Below are 11,427 nucleotides of genomic sequence, written 5' to 3' on the forward strand. Positions count from 1 at the left end.
CGATTCCAGAGGAATCCATGCAGCAGAAGACCGTAACTAGGGAAGTTCCAGGATGAAAGCACAGAACAACGCACCACACAGTGAAAGCAGGACGAGAGTTCCGTATCACAGGACTAAGAGCATGTGGACTCCATACTCAGTCCACTCTGACGTGGGCAGCAGCACAACTGTCTATGCCTGTTTTCTGAGACACAGTCACCTCACTAAGGCCTACCTGTCATTTTCTAAAGTCCCAAGTAAGGCACCAAAAGATAATGCAGTATTACACAAATAAGGAAACGATTCTACTCTCTTTATTATATAACCACTTTATTTAGTAACTTTACCCACAGGAGTTCATTACAAATCAAATGAAAAATTCTGGGTTTGAAGAGGCTTTGGAAATGTCCTCCTGAGCCAAAAGTTTCTGGAATCTACTCAGCCTCTGCCACCTCTTCGCCTTCTCCACATTCAAACCTCACAAAGTCTACTACAGACACTCCCTGGGGCTGCACATACTGTCCCAACGTGACGGACGGATCCAGCAAGTATGGCTGGGACAGCATCTTCGTTTCTGCCTCTCCCCCAGGCTCATCGTCCAGGGAGCCAACAGAGAGTGGGGCCATGCCCACCACGTGCTGCCCAAGGCGGCGGCCAAGGTCTTCGAGGTTTGCTTTCCGCTCAGATGTCTCGCAGATGACCAGGGCCCCGTATTTCCCCAGCACTAGGTTGTGGAGCAAGGGACTGTGCATCACTCCATGGACGTAAGAGCCTACGTAGAACCCGGATGGCACCTTCACCCATGCAGCTCGTTTAAGAATCATGTTTTCTCCCAATTTCCCTAAAAAAAAAAAAAAAAAAAAAAAAGCAACGCCAGGTGCTGGAGATGCCTGTGTTGGTACCAAAATATGCACTTCAGAAAGGCAGAGTCTAGAAAATAGTCCATTTATACTGGATGTGCAGTTAAGATGGAGAGATACCAGTCTCAGTTTCTGTTTGAAGACTAGGGGAGGGGCTAGGGGTGGTAGAGATGAAGAGCGTCTTCAGGGAGCACTGACTACGTGCCAGTCACTCTGGTATTTAAAAACACGGGCCACGTGCGCTGTCCAACAGAGTCAGGTCTCAGCTCTGCCTCTGTATTATCTTTGTCAAGTGTCTTCATGACCTAATCCCATTAACTAATTTATCAAGGCTTAGTTTGCGCATTTGTAAAATGAAGATGATATCATCTATCTTTCAAGTTATTGGGAGAAATAAATAATACATGTAAAAGCATTGATTATAGTACCTAATACACAGTGAGCACTCAAATGCCAACTGTTATTATATTAAACTTAGGCTTAGGGACCAGCAGGTAGCATGGCGGTTAAGGTGCTGGACTCCCACATGGCAAGCCACAGTTCAAGTCCTGGACCCAGCAGCTTAAAAATCACACAGGGTGCATGTGCATACATGCTCAAAATCCCAGGAGAAAACAGGATTCAGTATGGTCGTCCCCCCAGGGGATGATTTCTCACTTTCCTTCTCACTGTCTCTCTCTCTCTGTGATGAGCACGTGTGCCCTATGGCAAAAACCTAAAAAAAGAAAAAGCAGGTTTAGACAACCTTAGTAACTACCCAGTAATGCACAACAGAGCTAGAATTAAGACTCAGATCTAACTCCAAAATAATTACATTTCCCCACCCAATTACTGTCCTTCCCATATACCACCGTAACTGACAGACAACTCCTGATCGTCTCTGTATCAGGAAAAGTCCACCACTAAAAGCCCCAGAAAATCCAAAACACCCCATCATCTGACAGTTTCAACTTCCTCTCATCAAAAATAAAGATAACATTTTCAGAGCTGTTCATGAGAACCAAAAGCAGATTCCAGTTTTCATTTCTCTCAGGATCCTATTCTCTTCTAACACCAGTCCAAATAAGCCCAAAGAAAGGGAGTGGTAGGTGAGTAAAAAGAGGTCTAGATAAACATCCTGGGACTAGCCAGAGTTCTATCTGAAAGTCATGAAAAGGTAGAATCCAGAAACCAGAATTAATCTGAAAAATGGCTCAAAGTATCTACTCAAGAGTGAATTCCCAGAAACTGGTGAGGCTGAAACACCCAATTCTTCCAGAATTTCTTAATAAACCCCATACATAGCTGTCTGCCTGGTTTCTCATCAATGACTCACTCAAACATCATAGAAACTACAAGATGACCTGACAGTAACAGAATTGATGCCTTGACTGGAAACTTCAGATGAGCAGTAAATTCCCAGCAAGCTCCAACCCTAGCCCTGCTTCCCTCCATCAAGGACGTGAGGGAGAAAGCAAAAGCCCCACTAGTCCAGCCACAATGGTACAGATACAGTTCCTAGTCAGGGGGCACTAAAGAATGCACCTGCACAAATTCAAGCCCAGATTTTGATTTTTTTTTTTTTTTTTGGAGAAGTTTTCGCTATAGGGCACATGTGCTTGCCAGAAAGACAGAGACAGATAGAGAGACAGAAAGCGAGAAATCACCCCCCAGGGGGAATGGCCACGCCACAATCCTTTCTCCTCCAATCTCCTCTCGGGATCTTGAGCATGCACACAAATGCGCCTGGCGTGAGTCCAACCACCAGGTCCGGAACTCGAACCGCAGTTGACTACATGGGAGTCCAGCGACATAGCCATTACGCTAACTGCTCGTCCCAAGCCCAGAGTTTTTTGAGATTTTGCTATAGGGCACCTGTGCTTGCCAGAAAGACAGAGAGAGACAGAGAGACAGAAAGTGAAATGACCTCTTGGGGGGATGGCCAGGCCGCAATCCCCTCTCCTCCATCTTCCTCTCGGGATCTTGAGCACACACACACAAGCACCTGGTATGAGTTTAAGCCACTGGGTCTGGGACTCAAAACACAGTTGACGACATGGGAGTACAGCAACATAGCCATTACGCCAACTGCTGGTCCCCAAATTTTTTTTAATATGCTACAGGGTACATGTGTTTGCTGGAGATGGACAGAGAGAGAGAGAAAGAAAGTGAAAAAGCACTCCCCCAAGGGAGAATGGCCACACCACCATCCCTTCTTCATTCTCATTTTGGGAACTGGGGTATGCATGTACACACACCTGGCATGTTTTTCAAGCCTCTGGATCTGGGACTCAAACCACATAGTCAGCCATATCGGATCCAGCACCTTAACTACCAAATTCCTAAAAACAATGCCACTAAGTTTTTTTGGATCCTTATACAAGGAAAACAAAATGACCTTTAATGTACTAGTTTCCCTATAATGTACACAGAGGTAATCAACTGGAAGTCAAAAGGCCATCTCTGGGGGCCAGCAGGTAGCATGGTGGTTAATGGTGCAGGACTCCCACATGGCTGACTGTGGTTCAAGTCCTGGACCCGGTGGCTTGCTTTCTCACTTTCCGCCTCTCTCTCAATCGCTCTGTCCCTTTCTGGTCAAATTAAAAATAAATTAATTAATTCTTTTTTTCTTTTTCATATTTTTTAAAATTAGCTGGTCCCTAAAAATAAATGAATTAATTCTTAATAATTAGTTGCAAATAACTAAAAAACATAAGATTTTTGCATACACATCTTAATTATTTTAAGGAATTTAAGGCTCCATTTTCCCCAATATAAAAATGGGCCAGATCTTGGTGGTGGTGTTTCCTTCAGCAGAGCATGGAGGCCCACTGCTGCCTGACGTCTAACACACAACCCACTTCTCACATGCATATTATCTGAGCCTGTAGGCACATGACCTTGAAATTCTTGATCTGGATTTAGAGGAACACCAAAACTACCATGAGATCCAGTCCTTGGTTTCCAGTTTCCAGGATCCTTACCAACACTCACCAATGGCTAAGGCCAACTGATCTTTAAGAGAGCCTTCTTTGTCAGGCCCAGCTGCAAGTCCAGAGAGCTCAGAGGAATTCAGGAAGCCCTAAATAACAAAGAAAGCAAACATGAACCAGTTCTGCCCTATCAAATTATCAGAAGAACAGGAAAAAACAGCCTGTTTCTTTTCTTTTTAAAAAAAAATTATTAATTTCTTTATTATTCTTCTTCAATTTGATCAGCGAGACACACACAGACAGAGCGAAAGAAAGAGAATGGGGACCAGCAGTTGGCATAAGGGCTGTGTCGCTGGACACCATGTAGTCAACCACGGCTCGAGTCCCAGACCCTGTAGTTTAAACTCGCGTTGGGTGCATGTACGTGAGTGTCCAAGATCCCGAGAGGAGAATGGAGAAGGGATTACAGCGTAGCCATCCCCCCTGGGGGGTTATTTCTCACTTTCTATCTCTCTGTCTCTTTCTGTCTTTCTGGCGAGCACACGTGCCCTATAGCAAAAACCTCTCCAGAAAAAAAAAGAGAGAGAGAGAGAATAAAGGCAAGCCATTAAGTCTGGGACTTGAACTATGGTCAGCCATGTGGGAGGCCAGCACGTTAACCACCATGCCACCTGCCATCCCCCAAAACAGCCAATTCCCTAAGAAGGTAATTTGAGACAACTAAAATAGATAGATAATAGGGCCGGCAGGCGGCATGGTGGTTAAGGGCGTTGGATTCCCACGTGGCCAACCACAGTTTGAGTCCCAGACCTAGTGGCATGCTTTCTCCCTTTCCCTCCCTCTCTCTCTTACTCTGTCCCTCTCTGGTCAAATTAAGATAAATAAATAACTAAATAAAGTTAAATAAAAATAATTCTTTAAAAAAAATAGATAATATTTTCATTAAGCTAAAGGTATGAAAAACTGGTATTGGAGACCAGCAGATGACGTAATGGTTATGTCACTGCACTCCCGCATGGCCAACCACAGTTCAAGTCCCAGACCCAGCAGCTCAAAACTCATGCTGGGCACGTGTGTGTATATGCCCAAAATCCTAAGAGGAGAATGGAAAAGGAGGGACTGCAGTGTGGGCATACCACCAGGGGATGATTTCTTGCTTTCTGTCTCTCCAGCAAGAGCACGCACCCTATAGCAAAAATCTCTCTTAAAAAAAATTGGGGAACCAGCAGTTGGCGTAATGGTTATGTCTCTGGACTCCCACAAAGTCTACCGCAGTTCGAGTCCTGGACCCGGTGGCTTAAACTCGCCGGGCGTGTGTGCGTGCATGCCCAAGATCACGAGAGGAGAATAGAGGAGAAGGGATTACAGCGTGGCCATCCCCCTGGGGGGTGATTTCTTGCTTTCTTTTTTCTTTGGAGAGGTTTTTCACTATAGGGCACGTGCACTTGCCAGAAAGACAGAGAGACATAGAGACAGGAAGCGAGAAATCACCCACCAGGGGGGATGGCCACGCCGCAATCCTTTCTCCTCCCTTCTCCTCTCAGGATCTTGGGCATGCACACACACATGTGCCCGGAATGAGTCTAAGCCACCGGGTCCAGGACTCGAACCGCGGTCAACTACGTGGGAGTCCAGCAACATAGCCGTTACACTAACTGCTGGTCCCATCTCTCTTTCTGTCTCTCTCTCCCTTTCTGGCAAGCGCACGTGCCCTATAGCGAAAACCTCTAAAAAAAAAATTGGAAAAAGTTGATACCAGTTCCATTATTATAAATATTTTATTCTTTCACTGTATCACCAATTCTATTTCACTCCCATCATCCCGCCTAACTTCTGAGAAGGTAGTTTCCTATAAATCAGGAACAGTATTTTCATATAACTACAAAACATTAAAGCTAGGAGACTTGAAAATCATTGGTGAGAATGCAGAATGGCACGAGTACGACAGTGTCTAACAAAACTGTGTACAGGCTGAACATCCCTCATCTCAAAATCTGAAACTTCTGAATACTGACGTGATGCCCTAAGTAGAAAATTCCACACCTGCCTTCATGCAACAGGTCAGTCAAAATGAGGCGGTACAAAAATATTTATGAAATTACTTCATGCTGGGCCAGCAGGTGGCGTACGATGATGGTGCTGAACTCCCACATGGTCAACCACAGTTTAAGTCCCAAACCTGGTGGCTTGAAAATCACACCAGGAACATGTGCCTGCACGCCCAAAATCCCAGGAGAAAAATGCGGCTGAAGGGACTGCATGTGGTCATTGCCCCTGTGGGCTGATTTCTCACTTCCCCTCTTCCTCTCTCTGGCAAGTACACGTGCCTTATGGCAAAAACCTTAAAAACAAAATTACTTCAGGCTATGTGCATTACATGTATATGAAACATAAATGAATTTCATGTTTAGACTTGGGTCCTACCCTCAAGATATCTATCTCATTATATATATGAAAATATTCCAAAGTTGAAAGATTCAAATCTGAAACACTCTGGTCTGGAGCATTTCAGATAAAGGGTACATTTATCCTCTGACCCTGCAACCCCACTACTAGAAATTTACTTTAAAAACAATAATTATTTAATTTTATTCATTTATTTTTATTTGACCAGAGAGACACATGCAGAGAGAGAGAGGGAAAGTAAGAAAGCAAGCCACCAGTTTGAGGACTCAACCCATGGTCAGCCATGTGGGAGTGGCCAGTGCCTTAACCAAAACATCTCCTGCTGGTCCCAATAAATAATTCCTTAAAAAAAAAAGAATTATAATTGAGTATATAGATTAAGAATCCATGAATCAATGTTCGTACTAGATAAATCATTAAATAAAAAAGAAAAAAGGAAAATTTCTAACAGTACAATGCTAACTAATAAAATTAATATGTGTAAAAGAAATTGTAAGAGTAAGAAAAACAACCATAATGAAACTGTCATAGTAATAACTAATCCTGATAAAAATCATCAATATATGCTAAAACTATTAGGCTAAAGTTTTTTGGGAACTGGATGCTTGCACAGTCTCAAATCTCCCATACAGATTACTCGTTAATCACAAGAGGAATGTGGCAACTTTACAGTGAAACCTGGCAAATACTACCTTAACAGAGATCAGAATTACCATCATCAATAATGGGACAGTCCTCCATGTGTCCCTTCATGTGATGTTCTACAAAAAAACGCTTTTAAATATTTCTACAAAAATCCCAGTCTAGAACCAGTGGATGGCATGGGGGTGAAGGTAGCTGAATTCTACAAGGCTGACTGCAAGTTTGAAACACACGCTGGCTAGGCACATATACATGTGTGCTCAAAATCCAAGACGAGAATGGAGAAGGAGTTATGGTGTGGCTATCCCCATTGGTGGATGCTTTCTCACTTTCTACATGAGCACATGCCCTATAGGGCAAACAGGAAGGAAGGAAGGAAGGAAGGAAGGAAGGAAGGAAGGAAGGAGAGAAAGAAAAAGAAGAAAGAGGAGAGGAGAGAAGAGGAGAGGAGAGGAGAGGAGAGGAGAGGAGAGGAGAGGAGAGGAGAGACGAGACGAGATGAGACGAGACGAGACAAGACGAGACAAGACAAATCCAGTCTAATTAGGAAGGAACAACAGACAAACCAAAACTGAAGGACATTCTACAAAATTGTTCTGGACTCTTCCAAAATGCCAGTGTACTAAAGCAAAAAGAAAGGCTGAGGAACAAAGAGAGGAAACTGAACAGCTGTGACAACTAAATGTAATACACCATACTGAACTGACAGATCCTGGGTCAGGAAAAAAAGCAGCTAGTTGGCATTTATGATTATATGTTGCAAACTATGTAAGTAAGACCATTGTATCAATGTTGCATCCTAGATGAGATCACAATTCTGTTAGATTAAATGTTCTTTTTTTATATTATTTTATTTAACTTTATATTATGATTATTTTACAATTTGATCAGAGAGACACAGAGAAAGAAAGAAAAGAGAGAGAGAGAGAGAAAGAGCAAGAAAGCAAGCCACCAGGTCCAGTACTTGAACCGTGGTCAGCCATGTGGGAGTCCAGTACCTTTAACCACCACACCACCTGCAGGGCCCAAAATGTTACATACTAAATAAATACAGGGTCCTGATGTCCATAATACAGGATCCTGTTGTCCATAATGTACCCAACAAAAGGACAAAAAACATACTGATGATAGCAACATGCAAATAAAAAGTGATAAAGCAAACGAGGCAGAAAGTTAACAAATGGGGAATCTGGATAAAAAGTAACTAGGGACCAGCCGTTAGTGTCACGGCTATGTCACTGGACTCCCACGTAGTCGACCGCGGTTCGCATCCCGGACCTGGAAGCTTAAAACTCACACCGGGCCGTGTGTGTGTGTGCCCAAGATCCCGAAAGGAGAATAGAGGAGAAGGGACTGCGGCGTGGCCATCCCCCCTGGGAGGTGATTTCTTGTTTTTTTTGTCTCTCTGTCTCTCTCTGTCTTTCTGGCAAGCGTATGCGCCTTATAACGAAAACCTCTCAAAAAAAAAAGAAAAAGCTTGAGTGAATTAACAAAATATTAGAATGACAGTTGTTTAAGTAGCACTAACAAGTGAAGTCACTGTGAATGTTACTAAGAGATCTTGACTCAAATGAGGACAAGGCATTGTTAATCTGATGTAACTTAGTTCTTATTACAAATCTTATATAATAGGACCTTAATAGAATTCTGGTTTTTTGTTGTTGTTGTTTTCAAATAAGTATTATAGATAAAATTCAAAAGCTACAAGAAGATACACAGTAAGGAATAATTTTCTTCCACTGTTTCCTGGCTTTAAGTTTCAAGCAAAGCTCTCTTAGCATCTTTTAAATTTTGATTTATTAAAGCTAAAACTGCTTTTCTTAAAATTAACAAAGTATGTTTAAAAAAATACCTATTTAATGACCATAGTAAACTATATAGCATCAGCTAGGTGCTACTTTATAGTATATTCATTGTACTCAGAGCTTCAGGCCTAAAGTCAGACATGTGTTCACCAGCTGAACTTACTATTGAAAAATAGTTAGATTAATTAAGATATTTTGTGAATCAATAAAACATGGGGGGAAAAGGAATGGAAAGCAACTGTAGACACCAGAGACAGTGTGGGAGGAGGGTGGGAAATGGCAGGGGGTGAGAAATAGGGGGAAAAATATATATACATATACATACATGAGACGAGAGATGGAAAATTATTTGTCAACGATAACATATATGATTAAGCCACTATACAGTGTATTCTGGATGGGAAATCACATTTTGTATGCTGTGACGATGCTCAGTGAATGAATTTAAAATAAATTAATTTAAAAAAATTATAAAGAGCAACTGGAGGGACCAGCAGATGGCATAATGGTTATATCATTGAACTCTCACACAGTCAACCGCAGTTCAAGTCTTGGACCCAATGACTTAAAATACACTGGGTACAAGTGCAAGGTTGCCCAAGATCCTGAGAGAAAGAAGGGATTGTGGTGTGGCCATCCCCCCGAGGGGAGATTTCTCACTTTCCCTCTCACTGTGTGTGTGTGTGTGTATGTGTGTGTGTGTGTGTGTATCTGGCAAGCATGCTCTAAGACAAAAACCTCTTTTATAAAAAAAAAAAGTTTACTGCAGAATACTGGCAACTTGGGACCAGCAATTGGTGTAATGGCTATGTCGCTGGACTCCCATGTAGTCGACCAAGTTTCAAGTCCTGGCCCCGGTGGCATACACTCACACCAGTGGCCCCAGTGGCTTAAACTCACACCGAGCACGTATGCGTGCGTGCCCAAGATCCCAAGAGGAGAATGGAGCAGAAGGGATTGCAGCATGGCCACACCCCCTGGGGGGTGATTTCTCGCTCTCTGTCTCTCTGTCTCTCTTTCTGGCGAGCACATGCACCCTATAGCAAAGACCTCTTTAAAAAAAAATAAAAGAAAAGAAAGAATACTGGCAACTTTTCTTTATATTCGAATTATTTCCAAAATAAAATTTTCTTAAAAAATTAAAGACCAGAAAGAAAAAATAATTAAACAAAGCTAAAAGGGATCAGAATCCTTGTCACAGATAATGAAACAGAGGCCCAATATAGTAAGGGAATGGCTCAAGGTTACAGTCAGTGACAAAATCAAGATTAGCATTTTTAGTTGGGGACCAGCAGATGGCATAGCAGTTACATTGCTGGACTCCCAAGTAGTCAAACATGGTTCAAATCCTGGACCCAGAAGCTTAAAACTCATACCAGGTGCATGTATGTGTGTGCCCAAAATCCCAAGAGGAGAAGGGAGATGAGATTGAGGAGGGGTTATGCCCCCTGGTGTGTGTGTGGGGGTGGATTTCTCACTTGCTGTCTCTCTGTCTCCAGCAAGCACATGCACCCTATAGCAAAAATCTCTTCCCCCTCCCCCCCAAAAAAGAATTTCTAGTTCAAATGACTCATCTACTCAGTGTTCAACACAGTTTTCTATGTAATATGATTATTTAATTATAGTAATTAATATTTACCAAAGGGTCTCAAGAAATAGATAAATAAGAGAAGAAAAAGGTAGTAACAAATACCCAAAAAAAGGAAAAAAAAGAAATTGTCATGAGTGGTTGCTTCATTTTTGCCTTGACAATAACGCAGAATCTAAGTCAAACTTATGAAACTCTGGGACCAGCAGTTAGCATAATGGCTATGTTGCTGGACTCCCATGTAGTTGACCGCGGTTCGAGTCCTGGACCTGGTGGCTTAAACTCATGCCGGGCGCGTGTGCGTGCGTGCCCAAGATCCTGAGAGGAGAATGGAGGAGAAGGAATTGCAGCGTGGCCATCCCCCCTGGGAGGTGATTTCTCGCTTTCTGTCTCTATGTCTCTCTCTGTCTGTCTGGCAAGCACACGCACTCTATAGCAAGAACCTCTCCAAAAAAAAAAATAATAATAGAAATCGTTTCCTCTGCCATTCCACATTACTGAATGAGAAGCCTGAGATGGCTTAGCTTGATCTGGCTGAGTTCACTCCACGGGCATTCATTCATTCATTCGTTCAATAATGATTTCTTAGGCACCAACTAAGCGCTGGGCCCAATCCTCTTTACCAGAAATATAGTAATAAAAATACAAATTCGCCACCCGGATGACTTATATTCTACGGAGGAAGACAACTATGATACAAATAAATGAAAATGTAATATATTAGCACTATAATAAAAACTTAAATCAAGCAGAATAAGGGGCTAGAGGAACAGGAGAAAGGTTATTCCTCTTCAAAGAGGTAACATTTAAGCAGAGATGTGAAGTGAAGGAATAAGACATAGAATGTCTGAAAAAATGCACAGCAAAGACTAAAAGAACAAATTCAGCATACCGAAGGCAACCCCTGAACTTACTTTGCTGTATGTGGAGAGTTGATCCTTGAGGCTCTGACAATGCAACATGGTTCCAAGGGCTACTTGCTGGACCAACTGCTGAAATTTTAAATTTCTAGAAACAAAATCTGTCTCACAGTTTACCTGTGGGAACAAATTAATGTTACTGTATAAGCTGTTTACTGGTAGTTTCCAAAAGTACCTTAAGGTTAGAGAGTAAACTATTGATATTAATAGAAGAAGCTGCAGACTCAACAGAAATAAATAACCCCAGAATTTTTTTTTTTTTTTTTTGGAGGGGTTTTCCCCAGTGCGCCGGTGTGCTCTCGACAGAGAGAGAGA

General features: G+C 42.4%; 1 protein-coding gene across 1 annotated transcript in view; it reads right to left on the minus strand.

The window, feature by feature from the left end:
- Positions 1-288: 288 nt before the first annotated feature.
- Positions 289-11,427, minus strand: part of TSFM (Ts translation elongation factor, mitochondrial) — a 23,469-nt gene continuing 12,330 nt past the window's right edge. Inside the window, exons 6-7 of the mRNA XM_006171879.3 lie at positions 3,813-3,900; positions 289-820 (exon numbers count right to left, since the gene is read on the minus strand). Of these exons, the coding sequence (XP_006171941.1) occupies positions 414-820; positions 3,813-3,900 (495 nt within the window). The 3' untranslated portion in view covers positions 289-413. The remainder of the gene's footprint in view (positions 821-3,812; positions 3,901-11,427) is intronic.

The sequence above is a fragment of the Tupaia chinensis genome, unplaced genomic scaffold, assembly GCF_000334495.1.
Source record: "Tupaia chinensis unplaced genomic scaffold, TupChi_1.0 Scaffold150006_1, whole genome shotgun sequence".
Classification (NCBI taxonomy): Eukaryota; Metazoa; Chordata; class Mammalia; order Scandentia; family Tupaiidae; genus Tupaia; species Tupaia belangeri.